The sequence below is a fragment of the Kwoniella newhampshirensis genome, chromosome 7, assembly GCF_039105145.1.
Source record: "Kwoniella newhampshirensis strain CBS 13917 chromosome 7, whole genome shotgun sequence".
Classification (NCBI taxonomy): Eukaryota; Fungi; Basidiomycota; class Tremellomycetes; order Tremellales; family Cryptococcaceae; genus Kwoniella; species Kwoniella newhampshirensis.
Window position 1 is genome coordinate 1,190,809 of NC_089961.1, and position 17,887 is coordinate 1,208,695.

At 51.1% G+C, this 17,887-nt stretch overlaps 4 protein-coding genes across 4 annotated transcripts; 2 read left to right on the top strand and 2 right to left on the bottom strand.

Moving 5' to 3' along the window:
* Positions 1–184: 184 nt before the first annotated feature.
* On the bottom strand, positions 185–4,697 carry IAR55_004147 (uncharacterized protein; the record flags this gene model as incomplete). The annotated part of the gene is made up of 7 exons (XM_066947248.1): positions 185–747; positions 835–1,443; positions 1,495–1,588; positions 1,698–1,915; positions 2,011–4,037; positions 4,091–4,313; positions 4,367–4,697. 7 exons carry the CDS (start codon positions 4,695–4,697, stop codon positions 185–187), a joined length of 4,065 nt encoding a protein of 1,354 aa, XP_066802627.1.
* Positions 4,698–6,127: 1,430 nt separating this feature from the next.
* On the top strand, positions 6,128–14,262 carry IAR55_004148 (uncharacterized protein; the record flags this gene model as incomplete). Its single annotated transcript, XM_066947249.1, has 15 exons — positions 6,128–6,263; positions 6,322–6,395; positions 6,455–6,686; positions 6,742–6,892; positions 6,960–7,199; positions 7,289–11,201; positions 11,286–12,306; positions 12,361–12,438; positions 12,514–12,701; positions 12,755–12,909; positions 12,958–13,175; positions 13,235–13,499; positions 13,557–13,672; positions 13,722–14,010; positions 14,076–14,262. The coding sequence occupies 15 exons, from the start codon at positions 6,128–6,130 to the stop codon at positions 14,260–14,262; spliced, it is 7,263 nt and encodes a 2,420-aa protein (XP_066802628.1).
* A 566-nt stretch (positions 14,263–14,828) lies between these two features.
* Positions 14,829–16,415, top strand: IAR55_004149 (uncharacterized protein; the record flags this gene model as incomplete). Its single annotated transcript, XM_066947250.1, has 3 exons — positions 14,829–15,677; positions 15,795–16,190; positions 16,275–16,415. 3 exons carry the CDS (start codon positions 14,829–14,831, stop codon positions 16,413–16,415), a joined length of 1,386 nt encoding a protein of 461 aa, XP_066802629.1.
* Positions 16,416–16,664: 249 nt separating this feature from the next.
* IAR55_004150 (uncharacterized protein) lies at positions 16,665–17,630 on the bottom strand (the record flags this gene model as incomplete). Its single annotated transcript, XM_066947251.1, has 4 exons — positions 16,665–16,778; positions 16,849–16,967; positions 17,100–17,342; positions 17,417–17,630. 4 exons carry the CDS (start codon positions 17,628–17,630, stop codon positions 16,665–16,667), a joined length of 690 nt encoding a protein of 229 aa, XP_066802630.1.
* Positions 17,631–17,887: the final 257 nt, after the last annotated feature.

Below are 17,887 nucleotides of genomic sequence, written 5' to 3' on the forward strand. Positions count from 1 at the left end.
GGACCCAATTGCCACGAAAGGGTGCCCCCCATTGGAATGACTGATGATCAACGAAGGCAGGTAATCGAGAACTGGATGGATAACGTGGCTCGATAAACTACACTTGCTTCGGATATTTAGTCACAACATTCGAAACCGATGCCTCTAATGAGCCAAAGATGAAGAAAGATCTACGAATGAAAGATCACTTGGCGACTCCCTCACCTCGCTGTGCCCAGATCTTCACCCACTTTTCCAAGCCCTCCAACCCAATACTCGCACAACCTTGTAAACCTCTCTCAATCTCCCATCGTTTATTGATGATCGTCGAGAGTCTATAGTAATCTTCTCCGATCTCGTTTTGGGCCTTGCCCATTCCTTGATCCTCTTCTGAATCATCTCCTCCAAGAGGCGATTTATGATAAAGGATATGGAAAGGCACAGTAAAAAATCCGTCAGAGACAGAACTCGATAATGTCAGGAAAAAAATGGACGGGGGATACATCGTCGACCTTGCCTGTGACATTCCTGAGGACCCAGACGTGACGGACACATCGACTGGTAATCTGATATCGGACATTGTCGTCATCTGTCCAGATAATGTGGCGTCGATGAGACGAGTCCCGGGATCGGTAAGGATCGCAGGGGTGATATTCGCAACGTGTCTTGGACGTGGAATCCTTTTGTCGGTCAGGGACGGGGACGGAAGACTTTCGGTCATGAGCAATGTCACGGGCGGTGCCTTTTTACCGAGCAGATTCCGCCACGCTACGTGTGGAGAGAAGGATACACCTATCAGCTTCACTGTCATGTGGCGCTCGCGCCAGGGCTTGGATACGGAATATTCGAACCCACCTTGCAGTTCATCATGGCTCATCAGACCGACTTTGCACATACTCATCCTCCACTCGACTACCCATTCCCCCGCCATCCTCTTGGCCCAATCCCACAGGATTCCCACTCTTTCTTGTATCGTGACATCTATTGCCGTTCTCCAAACCTTCATATCCCAAGCCTCGGCGCCAGAATCCATCATGAAGCCGACCATCACTCCCAGCTCCTCATTGACTGCATACGTGGCATGTACCATTTTCCATCGGTTCATCACGTCGTACGACCGAAGAGGCCAAGTCATCAAGAACTCAGGTTTGACGTCTTCTTCCCTTTTAGCGAGGGTAAAAGCCATATGGGGCAGATTTTGTTCTGTCACATCGTCAAGGGGATGCCCGCGTATTGAGATCGGATGTATGGGTCTTGGTATACGATCGTAGACGTTCAGGTTCAACTGAGAATAGTTGACCGATGAGAGTGAAGAAGGAGTAAGAAGGTGGATGATGACTCGATCAGGAAGCAACAAGTGATTGGCGAATAAATCTCGCATGATTGTCCGGGAGATAGAGCCGAGAGAAGGAACCAAGACGTAGATGACAACGTTGCCTTGGGACGAAGTGTTGACGAGGTTCACTAATTGAACGGTCAACAAGGAGCGACGGAGACCGAGGTTCTATTACTTACAGACTGCCTCGGGATACGCCTCCAATGGAACGGTGACAACTCCATCAATTGCTGAGCCCATACGGGACGTGTGGTGACTCCCAAAACCTCGCGCCTGTGCAAGGTAATCAGCCCTAACGATGAGGCTCCTTCCGTGTCCACTTCGCTCTCTCGATGCGCTACACAGCACGCTCTCCTCACAGGTAAATCTCGGAAGTACTCACCTCATAATTACTACCCAGCTCTCTCATAAAGCTTCTACCGATCTCGAACATGCCGGTGCCGGCTTCGCCGATCAACACCGCCTCAACGTCCTTCTTTCCTCCAGCAGGTTGCAAACCTAACTCTGACCAGTAGTTCAATGACGAAATCGACAGCCTCATGATGTCGTTGGCGAATCCGGTGTGGATGTGAGGTTGTGTAAGCGTCCGGATCATCGTATCTGTAAAGTAGAATTGTGATTTCAATCATGCGGCACAATTATCGTAAGTGAGGCCCAACAGTGACGAGACGGGCGTTTGTACGAATTTCACTTACCACTATCAAGATCGGACAGAGTTGCCCCCCCATCTATCAATTCCTTGACGCCTCTCTGTGTTGTGATTATCGTTTCGTCGCCGTCTGCGTTGACTCCCAACATGTCCCTCAAAGCCTTATTCCCAACAACCTCCCTGGCAAATCGCTCGCAATCCATCTGTGCTAGAGCACCGTCCTTATCCACGGTCTTCGTGGGCCGAGGGGTCTCCGCAGGCGAAGGAGGTAATGCTCCGACTCCGGTACCGTTCGATCCTGGGGACGTTTGAACCCATGAGAGATTCCACTCTCTCTGCAAATCTTCCAGTCCCTCTTTGGCGCCCTGAAGCAGACGTATCCACTCTGTGGCCGAAACACATCTTATCGAACAGAACTCGACAACCTCTTCATCCCCTGCCTGGCTTGTAGTGTTTTTAGCGCCAACCGGTGTGCTCTTGCCAGAACTACTGGTATACGGATCGTACTCTGATTCAGGAGTGGGAGGTCCTGTGTAACCCTCTTCGTCTTCGAGATCGGAGACATCGTAATCTTCTTCCCATGCGAGCGGATAAGAAGGCTTATCGAGGCTCTTCATCTTGGGCAGGGGCTGCAGCCGCATGCTCAGAGATTCGAGAGTCGGGGCCGGTGAAGGGGGTGAATAGAGGAAAGTCGTCGGACCGGTGGAAAATGGCAGAGGCACGGCGGCGAAGGAGGTCGGAATGAGGTCAAGACTAATTGGTGCTTTGATCGACACCGTTTGAGGTGAAGTCTGAGCCGCAGGACTAGGTATGTCTGGTGAAGACAGGATTGAGGCCTCGCTGTGCCGTTCATGCACTTGGGCAGTCCGCGAAACGGTCGACAAAGCTGATTGCTTGTGGATTAACCCTGTCGCTGAGTGCTCTTCAACGACAGCGTGATTAATATTTTTGGCAGAGGTGGACTCGCTGTCCTCTTGCTGAACCGCAATTGGAGGGTCATCCGTGATCAAGGGTCTATCTACCTCCATGCCCATGTCTAAATCCAACCCATTGTTCCGGTCCACCTCATCCGTCGGCGAATCGAAGAAGGCAAAATCGTCTTCAGTAATGAGATTAGTCAGATCGAGGTTCCGCGATTCAGGCCCTTCTTCCGTACTCCCTCTCTGGGCTATTTTTCGCTCAGATTGATCTTCCGACTCCATCTTGCCTAGGAACTCAACCACGTCCAATTGTATGCCTGCGGGTGTGTGCTCTTCCTCCAAGAACGACAGGGGCACTTGATCAAGCATCTCCGGTTGTCCTGGGGAGTTTGATCCCGCCGAGAAGAGGTCGTCTATATCGGATCGCGATTCGGGTGACGACCTGGTCCCCGCCTGATGTACGTTGCTTCCATCCATATCTTCATGGATCGTTCCTAAGTCAAATGCTGATTTTCCATCCATCGTTTGATCTTCGTCTTCCTCCTTGTCCAGTTCCCCTTCTTCTCCCTCAAGGTCTATCAGGTCTGGTTCTCGGTAGTTCGCCAGGAAACCAAACACATCCGTGGCTATTGCCATCAGATCGGAGGCGTTCAAATGACTCAAGATACCAGTTCGAATATCCACCTGACGAGTGGGGGCCGAGGCCGAATCATCCGAACGCTCCGATAGATGTGAGGGCCAGACTGTCACCACTCCTTGGCATCGTTGCCATTTCTCGACGATTTGACGAGCTGTCTGTTTACCAGCGGTTTTCGGGGAAGGAGGTGTTTCGATCTGTAATAGGGGGACCCAGAATATTGACCAATCTGAATAGGGCCGGTCAACCAGAGAAGAGCGTGTGCGAGCTTCGATCCGACCGTCTTTCCAGGCAGATCCTAGAGTCTGGTCGAAAGATGAGGAAAGACGGGCCTCCTGAGCTGCTGTGAAATTCGCCGGTCCAAGAAGCACAGCAGGGAGTCCGAGAATTTGAAGTGTACATAGACAAAGATCGGGTGCGAGGTATCTCTGTCTACGAAAGGAGTTCGGCTGCACTGTGAGAAATAGCTTGGTGGACGACAGCGGACGCAAGGTGGCATTAATAGGGATCTGATGACTGTGAGAACGTTTAGCGGTCAATACGGCGAGGGGTGGAGAGAAACGGCTCACTCCGTCAAAGTAGATGGTACCATGAAGACACGGTTTCCATTCTTCCATGCCAGCTTCTCCACCAGCGCGGCCGTGAAGAGATCCCAGTTCCTATGAGATCCCTCTGTGGAATTGATAAACACTTGGCATTTTGCATTTCGGGACAAGCAGGCAAGATTGTGTCCGTGTTCCGAGCACGATACCAGTGCAGACGCTATCAAGGGAGTTAACCTCGGTGATAGCTCTGCAACAACGATCAGTGTGAGTCTTTTTCATCCTAGGACGTCCTCCGCCCACCTTGGAGATGATCCCATACATCTGCAACATCTTCCTCGGTCGAGAAGACCCAGAGCTGTCGTGAAGGCTGACTCGTCACAATGGCACAAGGTGAACTTAGTGCTTTGCCAATGGTGCTGACATTCAAGTCTCCAGTCTCGTTGAGATTTCGCCATGTAGCCTCAAGTGGATCGGACGGATGGTCTTGTAGGATCTTTGAGGATTCGGAGATCGTCTCGTAGCGACGAATGTATATCGGACTATCAGGTGCAGGCAGGTCGAGCACCCATCGCCCTCGAAGAGAGGAAGACAGGCGAGCCGGTGTGTCAGAGAGATAATCGGAGGACACCATTTCGTAACCGAAGGGACGCTACTATTGTCTCAATGTGCTGGTAAACATCGTAACTGGTTGAGTTTGGGTTAGGATGCTTCCGCAGCTTGAAGGTGTGTATATAGACATTCACAAGGTGTCTGCGTACCGGTCATGAGATGTGGAAGATGGAGGCATAAGTGGGGCTCCCGGACTCGCAGATAAGTGCCACTCTGAGTAAAACGCCGAACAGGTTTTATTCTGAATGACAGCCCACGACGACGTGCTATCTTTGGATTCGAACAAAAGGAGTGGTCAATGATTCAGACCCTCGAGTGCATAAACAAGTAAAGCACGTCCTGAGCGATACGAGAAACTTAGAGACATGATCCGACAAGGAAGGAAGTACATCATCAGTTTTGGAGTGCGAGTGAGGTCGCCGCGTCTGTGTCTCATCCACCTCGGACTCGTAGCGAAGGCACCGCTGGCAATGATCCAAGAGATCGAGCACATTTGCGTGGCGCATTCGGATGATGCATGTCCTCAACTTATCAAAAAGACGCATATCCATCTCTCTTTTTTTGATCGGAGCACCGCACAGCACCGCCTCGCTGCTGATGACCCAATGCAAGAAGGTTCTTTCCACTGTGCGCTTTTTTCCCTTTTGAATTTTCTATAATTGCCTGGGTATGCTCTGTCCTTTTCTGAAGTGCCAGCCCCGCCGATTGTCGAACGCTCATGCATGTCCCCAAGACGCGCTAGGAGGAGCTTGCTTGTTGGTTGGGAAGGGGAGAGAGAAAGCTTTTGTGGGAGGATGCTGTAAAAAGTGACGCGTGTTGGGTGAAATGGGATTCGTTTGTCAGGGTCAGGTCGGAATTAAGGGAATATTGATAGGGAAAATGCGTTCTTTGTTGTCTACGCGCGTCTCTCTCAGTACCACTTGTGACTACTAATTATCATTTGTACACCCCCCCGTTTGTTGGGTATTTTCGTATTCCCCTTTTTGTATTGTCATTACGATTTTTGCGTGTCCTTTTGTTACTCCGCCACATTCTGGAATCGCAACTCTCCGTTAAAAGTAGCACACACCCACCGCTTTGACTTTCTTGTTCCGCCAGACGAGACAGTAGCCATACACACTTTTCTCTCAATTACATCCCATCGCCTTCTTTTCCACTCCCAGATCATATTCATATTCGTATCAGTGTTCATTTGCCCTTCATCACTTTGGTCAAGTCAGTGTAGTATCAGCTGTGTAGACCACCGCTATCACGACATCTGAATCTCGTTCGCCGCTGTCACGACACAGGCTCTCGTCCACACGACCACAGACCTTAGGGCCACCGGGCGGTCCCTCACCTTTTCGCCTCGCGGGGGCATCGCCCTTGCCATTATTTGGACCGATCTTTTCGCTATATCTCTTTCTTGAATCATCTTCCCCGTCGCCACCATCCTCTCCACCATTACTCATCATGAGGGCGTCACAATCACGGCCTGCGGGCTTGACTGCCTTAACACTTCTCTTCACCCTTCTCGCGACTTCACTTTCGGTGGTCGGTCACGTATACAATGAGACATTAGATCCTTGGAACATAAACAAAAACAAGGGTAAGCGGTGGCCACTCAAACATCGGCCACCGAATGCGGGTGCTGACCCTCCTTTCAGATGCAACAGGTGTACTCGAGTATACCACCGTTCGGAACAACACCAATTATCATCCATCACCAGACAATTGGCGGGTACGTCAACCTCTATTGTTCGGCTAGCGTGAATCATTCCGCTGATCAAATCCTTGTAGTCTCTTCCCACTTATACCCTCCTCGCCGACAGATGGATCGACGGAAAACCAGATAACAACGATTTCTATGGTCTGAAATACGAGTATGATGGGCAGGAGACGCAATTGAGGGCAGGAGGTGACGCCGCCGGACTGATGGATGCCAGAGGTCTGGATTACCTTCAAGCGATGGGCTACAGGGCTATTTATATCGCCGGTACCAACTTCGTCAACATGCCCTGGCAATCTGATGGTGGGTTAGATGAGAGTCGGTGGTTCCAGCTGGTGTGCTGACGTGTAGGGTATAGGTTACTCTGCTATCGATTTCACTCTTCTTGATCCCCATTACGGTACTTTGGATGAATGGGTAGCCTTCATCGATGAGCTACATCGGAGAAATATGTACATCATCCTCGATTTCACTGTCGGTACCATGGGAGATTTGATCGGTTTCGAAAAGTACGTTTCCTGTCCCCACTCAAGAAGATCACATCTTCTTGATCGCTAATGCTGTGTGTCCCTTCAGCTATCTCAATGTCTCGACACCTTTCTCTATGGACGAACACGTCGCCGAATGGAAACTTCCGGACTACGCGCCGTGGGGTTTCCAAAAGTACCCTGACTTCAATTTCACCAACACGTATAATGACTCATGTACCTACCCCACTTTCTGGCTGGACGACGGTACAATCTATGATCCCGGAAAGGTTGGATGTTACGCTAGTGACTTTGATCAGTACGGTGATATTGAGGCTTTCGGTGTCTTGTGAGTTCTCAGTCCCGGCTTCACAGATTGAAACCCCATACCATCTCTCGAATTACTGCGGTACACCGCTGACTGCCCTACTATCACAGCCCGGATTGGCAAAGACAGTTGGCAAAATTCGCTTCCGTACAAGATCGTCTAAGAGAATGGCGGCCCGAAACCGCCCAGAAGCTTGAGAAGTTCAGTTGTTTGTCGATCGAGGCGTTGGATATCGACGGTATTCGTATCGACAAAGCCACACAGGTCACTGTTGACTTCATGGCCAAGTGGGCGAATGCGACACGTACATGTGCCAGACAATTCAACAAGAACAACTTCTTCATTCCAGGCGAGATCACTGGTGGTGATACTTTTGGTGCTCTATACATCGGTCGAGGACGAACTCCCTCCCTGACACCACCAGATTTCAATTCCGCCATCAACCTCACACAGGATGAAAGCCAGTATTTCCTTCGAGAAGAAGGAATGTCCGGTCTAGATTCAGCCGCTTTCCACTACTCGATCTACCGATCCCTCTGTCGTTTCCTTGGTATGGACGGAAATCTTCAGGTTGCTTATGATGTCGACGTCAACTTCATCACCGCATGGAACGAAATGGTATCTTCCAACGAGTTCCTGAACTCTCAGACCAACGAGTTCGACCCTCGACACATGTACGGTACCGGTAACCAGGATGTCTTCCGATGGCCCGGTCTTTCCAACGGAACGGAGCGACAGCAGCTGGGTCAGTTCATTACCACCTTGCTTATGCCTGGTATGCCTCTCGGTTGGTACGGTGAAGAGCAAGCATTCTATCTTCTCGATAACGGCGCTAGCAACTATCTTTACGGTCGTCAAACGATGGTCTCAAGTCAGGCCTGGAGGCGTCATGGATGTTATCGACTCGGTTCGAGTCAATACTACAACATGCCCTACGACAAAGTGTTGACCGGTTGTGATGATCCGTGGAACGCTCTGGATCACTTCGACCCTACTGCCGAGCCGTTCAGAGGCATTAGGAATATGATGTACCTCCGAACTAGATTCCCGTCGCTCCAGGATGGGTTTGGACTTACTCAGCTCGGAAATTGGACGCACTTCATCCAACTACCTGGTTCCAACATGACTCAGACTGAGCTGGGCATGTGGTCTGTTACCCGTTCTCCCTTGACTTCTCAAACTGTCCAGGGAAACAGGTTTGGCTTCAACACCGATGGTGTCACTAGTCAACCGGTCTGGCTAATCTACACCAACGAGAACAGAACCACAACTTACACTTTTGACTGTAAGGGTCCCAGCTGGATCTCTTCACCATTCGTGTCTGGTACTACGGTGCGAAACCTGCTGTATCCGTACGAGACCTACACCTTGGAAGACTCTCTCAGTTCGTTCAACGACGACAACGCGGCACCTTGGAGAGGCTGTCTGGGTAGTATCGACTTATCTCCCTTTGAGTTCAAGGCTCTAGTTCCTCAAAACCAGTGGATTCAGCAACCGCCATCTCTGACCAAATTCTACCCTAGCCACGACGCACGAGTAATTTCCACTGGCGAGACAACGGATGTCGACATCTATTTCGAATTCGACACTGAGATGGATTGTAACAGTGTTCAGGGTGCCTTGCAATTGACATCATCCATCATCGGTGCTTCTGGAAACCCGCAACTTAGTCAAGGCACTTGTGGTGTTGTGAACAACCCCGAGGTTCCATCAATCCCTAGTATCGCCCCCTCGCGTTGGCGATGGACTGGCCAAATTCAGAACGCCCCGGACGGTATCTATGAGATCACGATCAACAGTGCCAATGCCTATGGTGTTAACATCGCCTCCAACTCGACGAATCATCTGCTCATCCGCGTCGGCAAACAGGACAACCCGATGGTCTTCCCTGATGAGGCTCAGTTCAGTGATACTCTCCTCAGCGTTTCCAACGGCGTCTACACCGTCAATCATTCGGCTCCTGGCGCCGATATGTTCCGGTATTCGGCCGATTTTGGGCAGTCTTGGTCTGGTTGGGCGCCCTACGAGACCACCAGCACACTCAATGCCACCATGTTCCAGAACCTTTGGTGGGACGGTGATCATGTCGCCGTACAATACTATAGCGCCTTGGCTGGTTCACCTAATCATCTTGTGCACGCCGACGCTAATTGGCACGGTGGTCATCGACGTTGGCCCCAGCTTCTTGCTCGAGGTAAATTCAACACATGGGGTTTCGATCTCGGTGCTTCTGCAAGCTTTGCTCTCGCCACAAATAACACTTGGGAGTTACCGTTGTCTGCAGCCTGGCCGTCATACATCCAGCTAAACGTATGGGCGTACGACAATTACTTCTACGGCGATGTCGATGCTGATGGAGTAATCGATCGACTCCCTCCCAATGCACAATCCGCTAATTATCTCAACATGTCGGTCCCTCCGGCCCCTCATCTTGCTTGGAACGTCATCGTCGATGATGTTACCGGAGAATGGAGCGTTACGCCTGTCGGACACGAGAACGTTACCACTGTCGCCTTCGCGTTGCTCCTTGTCATTCCCGCCATCACTGCATTCGCCGCCGCTGCTATCTTCCGATACTCATTCTACTCGATCAAGGTCAACAAATGGGGTCTCAAGCCTTCGAAGGCCAGCAAGGAGACATCATACTTCCCCATCGTCGGAGGTCACAGCGAGAAGAAGGGCGAGTTGAACGAGAAGGGTGTTGTCGCGATCAATGAGAAGCATTCTAAGGTCCCCGAGAAGATCATTGGCTGGCCCGAGGACCAGAACAAGAGGCGAAAGGTGCTCATCGCGACTCTTGAATACGAGATCTTGGACTGGAAATTGAAAGTCAAGATCGGTGGTCTCGGTGTTATGTCCACTCTCATGGGTAAAGCGATGAGCGATGTCGATCTTATTTGGGTCGTTCCCAAAGTACAAGATCTCGAATACCCCCAAGGCGATTACGCTGAGCCTATCGAGGTCATCATCTTTGGCGAACCATATCTGATTGAGGTAGAAACTCACCAAGTGGACAACATCACGTATGTCATTCTCGACAGTCCTGTCTTCCGAGCACAAACCAAATCCGACCCTTACCCTCAGCGAATGGACGACTTGAGTTCCGCTATCTTTTACTCCACTTGGAACCAGGCTATCGCTGAGGCCATTCGACGTAACCCAATCATCGATATCTACCATGTTAACGATTACCACGGTGCCCTTGCTCCTCTCTACCTGCTGCCTAAAGTTGTGCCAGTTTGCCTTTCCCTTCACAACGCTGAGTTCCAGGGTCTCTGGCCGCTTCGAACAAAGGACGAGATGAAGGAGGTCTGCGCCGCCTTCAACATCTCAAAAGACATCTGTAGTAAATACGTCCAATTCGGTAACACGTTCAACTTGCTTCACGCTGCCGCTAGTTTCATCTCCCTCCACCAGAAGAGTGTCGGTGTCGCTGGTGTATCCGACAAATACGGCAAACGGTCATGGGCTCGTTACCCCGCTCTTTGGACCTTGCGAAACATCGATTCTCTTCCTAACCCCGATCCTACCGATATTGCTGCTCTCGATGAGCAACCCTTGGCGGTGGACAAGATTGAGGTTGACCAAGAAGCCGAGTCTAAGCGACCAGAGTTCAAACGACAAGCACAAGAATGGGCTGGCATCAAGCAAGATCCGAATGCGGATCTCTTCGTGTTCGTCGGTCGATGGTCGAAACAAAAGGGCGTCGATCTTATCGCGGATGTCATGCCGAGCTTACTCGAGAAGAAACCGAAGATTCAGCTCATCTGTGTCGGTCCTGTCATTGATCTTTACGGTCGATTCGCTGCTGAAAAGCTCGCTCGTCTCATGGAAATGTACCCCGACCGTGTTTTCTCCAAGCCCGAATTTACCTCTCTTCCCCCGTACCTTTTCAGTGGTGCCGACTTTGCGCTCATTCCATCTCGAGACGAGCCTTTCGGATTGGTCGCTGTCGAATTCGGTCGAAAGGGTGCTCTTGGTGTCGGAGCTCGTCTTGGTGGTCTTGGTCTTATGCCTGGATGGGTGAGTTTGTGTTGAGATGGATGTTTGCTAACAGTGTAGTGGTTCCCTGTTGAGTCGAGCGCCACAGTCCACATGCTTTCACAGTTGACCAAAACGATCAAACTGGCTCTGAAATCCTCTCCCGAAGAACGTGCTATCCTTCGAGCTCGTTCCGCAGTACAGCGTTTCCCTGTCGTCGAATGGCGTCAACGATTGGAGGACTTCCAGAAAAGGAGTATATCAACCAGTCGACAATTGGCTGGCTCGAATGCTTGGGGTTACGACCTGGTCGATTCGAATGCCGCTGGATTCTACGCTCAGGGCGACAATGGTAGCGTCACATCCCTCGCTCGTGGTGAATGGGGTCGATCTGCCACTCCTGATTCTACTGCTCCTAATTCGCCTATGCCTGGCCACAGCCCCTTGGCTGGCGGAGACAATCCTGGTTATTTCGATCACAATGCCCCCATGGCCGCATCGAACAACGGTCTCCTTGGTGCCGGTGGGGCGAACTATCACAAGCGCTTCGATAAGAATGCTAATCGGCAGTCCGCCGAATCGTTCTATGACGAGGATCCCAACGCTTCTCCCCTCTATTACGAGGACCAACGGCGATCGCAACAAGGTAAACCCAAATTCTACGGCTACGATGATGAGGATGTACCGTCGTCTCAAGGCAGTTCAGACCACGGCGACACGACTGTTGTTGGTTCAGCTACTTCTCGAGACCCGACTGCTGCTGCTTCCTACGACAACTTCTTGGCAGCGGCAAACAAGCAATTCGCAAAGAACACGGGCGGCCGCAATGCGCCTGATCCCTACTTTGATAGCAACAGGCAAAGCATGGATGCCAGCGGAAACTTCGCGCCTTCACGCCCTTTCACTACTCACTCTCGTGTCTCATCTTTCGACTCAATCTCCTCGATTGTCGATGAGAAGGACGCGTCGCCACTGAACAAAGCAATGGAGACATTCACTGACTCTGATGGTGAAGTTGCGCAAAGCTTCGTGCAAAAGTTACGGGATCTTTCAGCAGACAACTCGAAGGGCGACCTGTGTATCGAAAAATTCCTGATCAAGAGCGAAAAGGCTTTCTTCACAGAAATCAAAAAGGAGAAGATTTCTGGTGAGTAATTTGGATTCATTATGCACTGTGGTCTTTGCTGATCCCCGAATGCAGCTATGAGTATCCGATCATCTCGAGACTCATTCATCAACTCTCGAGCTCCTAGCATGGTTGAAGGTTTCCGACCAGAGTGTGAGTTTCCTCCGCCATGTCCACACAGTCAGGCTTGACGCCCTGACCCAGATTCTTCTCGGGACTCTACTTTAGCTCCTTACTCCGTGTCCGGTCACGGTCATGATGATAGCGCCGATCACCACTACGGGGGTGGCGACATGTACGATGAGCCCGGACCCCCTGAAACTCAGATGACCCGACTGCAGATTTTCATGGGACGACAGATTGGTGGATGGCCGCTTTACACGATTATCATCTCTCTCGGTCAACTACTTTCAGCTGTAAGTTTGACCATACGAGTTCGGTCCGGCATCGAGCTGACATGATCATTCAGACTTCCTTCCAACTCAGTTTGCTTGGGGGATCCAACACTCAGACTCAGGTCGATCTCTACATTATCTGCTCCATCTTTGTTGTCTCGACTCTGGCCTGGTACACCCTCTTCAGGATGAAGCCTTCGGTCTGGTGTCTTTCATTGCCTTGGGTCATGTGAGTTGCTAGCTACCATTCAAAGGGTTTTGTCTGACGCTCTTGCAGCTTCTGTGCGGCCTTCTTGCTCATTGGTTTCCCCTCGCTCCACGGAGTCTTCTTGCCTCCGCACAAGACTATCACCCGAGTTGCGACTTACCTTTACGCCATCGCTTCCTCTGCTGGTTTCCTCTTCTTCGGTCTCAATTTCGGTGAAGAGGCTGGTGCTGCGACGGAGGTCTGGGTCATGCGAGCTTGCGTTGTCCAAGGACTTCAGCAGATTTGGGGTGAGCAGTTTCCTCTTTAGTGACGGTGATTGAAAGCTCATGTTCGCTCGCCTGTCTAGTATCCGCACTGTGGTACTGGGGTTACACCTTGAACGGTACTAATCCGAACTCGTATATTCCTTCGCGAATCATTCTTTACGTCACTTGGCCCCTTGCTGTCATCTCCGGACTCTTCGCGTACCTCATGTTTATGGGTGTGCCCGAGTACTACAGACAGATTCCGCCTTATGTGCCCAACTTCTTCAAGACATTGTTCCGAAGGAAGTTGGTCATCTGGTTCTTGATCTCGGAGATCTTGAGGGATTACTGGTTATCAGGACCATAGTAAGTCGGCTTACCTGGAGAGAAGTCTGGAATGCAGTACTAATCAGCGATGCACAGTGGACGAAGCTGGCAATTCTTGTGGTCTGCAGCAGCTGTCCCCAAATGGGCAGTGGTGATCATGATCGCCATCTTCTTTGTCGGTGTATGGGGCCTTCTCATGGGCCTTCTCATCCGTGGGTTATATCATTCTATGAAAGTTGCTTCCGCTAAGAGAAATCACAGGATATTCCAAGATCCACTCATGGCTCATGCCCGTCTTCGCCATTGGTCTCGGATGTCCTCGATGGTGTCAGATGTGGTGGGGTACGTCCGGCATGGGTCTTTACATCCCCTGGGGCGGAGTCGCGGGTCCGTACATCGGTACCTGTCTATGGCTCTGGCTCGGTGTGTTGGACGCGATCCAGGGTTGTGGATTGGGTATGATCCTTCTACAAACTCTGTCTCGTTTACACGTCTGTGCAACCTTGGCTGGTGCTCAACTGCTTGGTTCATGTGTGGTCATGCTTGCGAGGTGAGTTATCTTCTCTCGAACGGGGCTTCAAAGCGATGGAGCTGACGTGTAATCCACCATCTCAGAGGAACTTCACCAGACAAGGTTGGTCCCGGAAACGTTTTCCCCAATCCCGCCATCTGGGATATCGGACAGACCGGCAAGCACAACCCGTTGGCGCACTACGAGTTCTGGTTGTGTCTCGTCTGTCAAGTCGTTATCGTTATAGGATACGCGTTCTTCTTCAGAAGAGAACAGTTGAGTAAACCTTAGATGGGCTGTTTGTGGCTTCACTGTGGGTGTGGTAGCAGGAATGTGAGGAGGGGTTTCAGTAAATATATATCACGAACGAAAAATGAACCAGAACGAAAGATTATCCCCCCTTAGCTAGCTAGCATTACGTATGGATTATGGACAATGATGTGATGCGATGCGATGATTTACATGAGCTTTTCCACCCCAGACGCAGGCGGGTGGAATAGATCGAAGAGCGAGTGGAGGGAGGTGTTCACAATGGGGCTCCTGGATCTCAACGAGCCTCCAAAACCGTACATCTGATTCGAGTTTCCACTACACTGACTATTATTCCCTCTTCACAACGTCTAGTGGGCTGCGAAAGCACTGCGACGGTGCCCTCGAAGCAGCTGGTGGTCCGACGTCCTTCTCGAAAATCTGCAGCCTGCCTACGACCATCTTGGCACCAAAGGCTGGTCTCCTCTCTCGAAACACCGATTCGCGTTGTCGTGATCAAAAGCTATTGACGACCTGATTACTCGACCAAAGCTCAACGGCCACATTCACTTTCACACCTCTTCCGATCATCGCCATCTCCATCCACGATGGGTGCCTCTTCTGACTCCGAGGACGACTTCATGTCGGACAAATTCCTCGTAGACGCCGCTGCTTCCTCATCTTCATCGACCAAGACCAAGGAGATGTCTTATTCTGCTCGTCGTTCTGCTCAAGCTCTGAAAGGGATGAGAGCGGGTCAGGCCAAGAACCAGATCAAGTTGAAGGAACTCGAAGAGATCCAGAGGAGGAAGGGGCTCGAAACCAGTCTATTTGAAGGCATTCAGACACAAGCGGTAGGGACCGCTGCTGTTCCTGGAGACGGTAGGGGAAGTAACAGCTCTGCGGCGGCGGCGACGACGACGACGATGACGACGGGAGGAGGGAATAAGGCTGTTGAGATGATGATGAAGATGGGATGGAAAATGGGTGAAGGATTGGGGAAGAAACGATCACCTTCACCACCGTCCTCATCGAAAAGAGCAAAACTCAACTTGGTCGAAGACGACGAAGACGACGAAGATTCTACTTCTCGAGGAGGTCTCGGACTTTCTTCTTCATCAAGATTGAAAACAGGCTCCAAACCCAGCTTTATCCCAACATCTTCTTCCACCGACACGCAACCTAAAGCTCAACCTCGCACAGAACCTATCCGAATATCCATGTGGTCCGGTCGCGCCGGTCTCACAGCTCGTCCGCCCTCTCCTCCACCTTTGAGACAACCTTCGTCGAGGCGAGATCCTGACGCTCTGGACCCGGAGAAGATGGAGAGACTGGGTAAGGAGACGGAGGGGTTTAGGGAGCGGCAGAGAAGAGAGTTTGGGGAGAAGGAGAGGGAAAGGAAAGGCTGGAAAGCGAGAGAGAGATTGAGAGAGTTTGATGTGGAAAAAGGCGTCAAGGTGAGTCATTGTGGCTGTAGCAAGAGCCACGTCGGGGACACCGTGCTTGAGAAGGAGACATTAAATCAAACACGACAGAACTTTTACTAGTACTAATGCTGATCTACCTTCTCACAGTTCCACCCTCTCCACGTTCTCCCTTCCGATCCACTGGGCACCATCCCACGTCCCCTCCTACGACTCATCTACCCTTCCCAAGTCCTTTCACCCTCGCCACCCCGTTCACTCTCGCCTGATCCTATCCTATCTCACGGAAAGCAAGAGAATCTGTCTGCTGCCGAGAAGATGAGAGAACAAATCAGAAGGGATATGTTGACAGATTTGGGTGACGGTGGAGACGATAGTGAGGATGAGGACGGGGTGGTGAGGTTTGGTACGGGAATCAGCGCGGAGAGGAAGCATGATGATATGGAGGAGCGACAGGGGAAGACTGGTGACGGCGAGACTGAGACTTATGAGGGTGTCAATTGGGAAGACATGGTATCAGGGGTCAAGAGAGTGCTTGCGATGGATGTAAGTCTAGCTCTGACAACGGTCATGGCCATTCAATCTCAGCGGAAACGATTTTTGATCCTGATGTTTGCGGTTCTTCTACAGCCCGCAACATACCTCACCTTCGTGGTGGACCAGCTCCGAAACGAATACCTGTTCTGTTTCTGGTGCGCGTACAAGTACAGGTCGTTTGAGGAGATGGACGAGCCTGGGGGATGTCCAGGGGAAGAGGAGGATGATCACTGAGGTATAGCGGAGCTGCATAGCATGTAAAGTTGTATCTGGTCGTAATGATAAAGGCACAAGCAGAAATGCACTACACTTCGAATGTACCCTTCCGTCAATGGCAAGTCGTGCCGCGAGACACACCAAAGGTCGGTTGCTTCATAAGATGCAATGGTCATATATAGTACAATGGTATACAAGTGCAGGGTATGACTCTTTCTGTCCACAGTCAGGACAGCAATCGCTCTGGACTTTGACACGGTAACTCGACTAATACCTCAATGCGATCTCCTTTCTCTTCTTCCTTTCCAATCTCGTCACACCCTCTTCCAGCGCCTCAAGCTGGTGATGCAGATCTATGAAGAGGTCCGAAGCCGTGTCCGACTACTTGCGCGATGAGGAGACGATTAGCCGTGCAGCTCAGTAAGGGGGGCAGAAGACAAGGTGAACTTACGAATTCGCTGTACCGCGATAAAAGTCGAGCGACGTCGTGCCGCGCCTTGTCGAGCTCATTCCCTCTCTGATCAGATTCCCGAATCGCCTCGATCAATTCTCCTCGAAATGGGATGAGCTCTATGTCGGTAGTCGTCGCATATAGATATCAGTATGAGCTTCAAGCAATGGAGATAGATATCACACCTCGCATATGATGCGAAGATGCCCAGACGGACAACCTGAGACAGACAAGAGGAAGTTCCGACCCACGCTCAAGATGCCCACTACCTTCTACTCCCCTTGCTTTCAAGAGTTCGATCTCTCGAAGATCTCTTTCTGCACCACGAATCTCGTTCGCAGCTTCCAAGACCATGGCCAACTTGACCTTGTCGGGCAGTAAGTCTTCTTTCCTGATCGGTTGCGGGTCTTTGAGATCGTCGACGGTATTCTGGTCTTGCGCGGGCAGAGGGGTGTTGAGCGTGGGCAGCGTGAGAAGTGGTAAGTACCGATTGTCTGAGCGGTTCGTTCCGATATCAGCATCGTCACACCCTACAAGCATCTCAGTGATGAACCGAGCCCATACTTACATCCGTCGATCAATCGTTTGATTCCATCACTGCTCCCACCCAGTCTCTCCAGTGCTCCTTCAATCTCCCTCAATCTACGCGTCGCGGGTTTGATCGGTTTCGACTCTGACCTTTGGACGTGGGTCGAATCAGTCAAGGATGAGGGGAGGCCAAACAGCTGTGCCTCGATCGTACGTATACGCAGGTCGAGCGGGAGGAGTGGGGCCTGAGCCATGATGAATGCTACGTCGCAAGTGAAGAACACCTGCGAGTTGTATCACTTGAAAGACCAGAACAGTGTGAGTGACTGACTCACTGGACGATTGTTGTGAGCGAGGTTTCATGTCACGTGACTGCATGCCTGCCTGTTTCAAACGGTCCAGTGATTGTCATCTACGACGCATAAAATCAATGGGATATCTCATCTTTCGCCCTTTGACCCCTTTGATCTCTAGCCATCAACACCAACCGCTCTTGTCATATCGTCCCAAT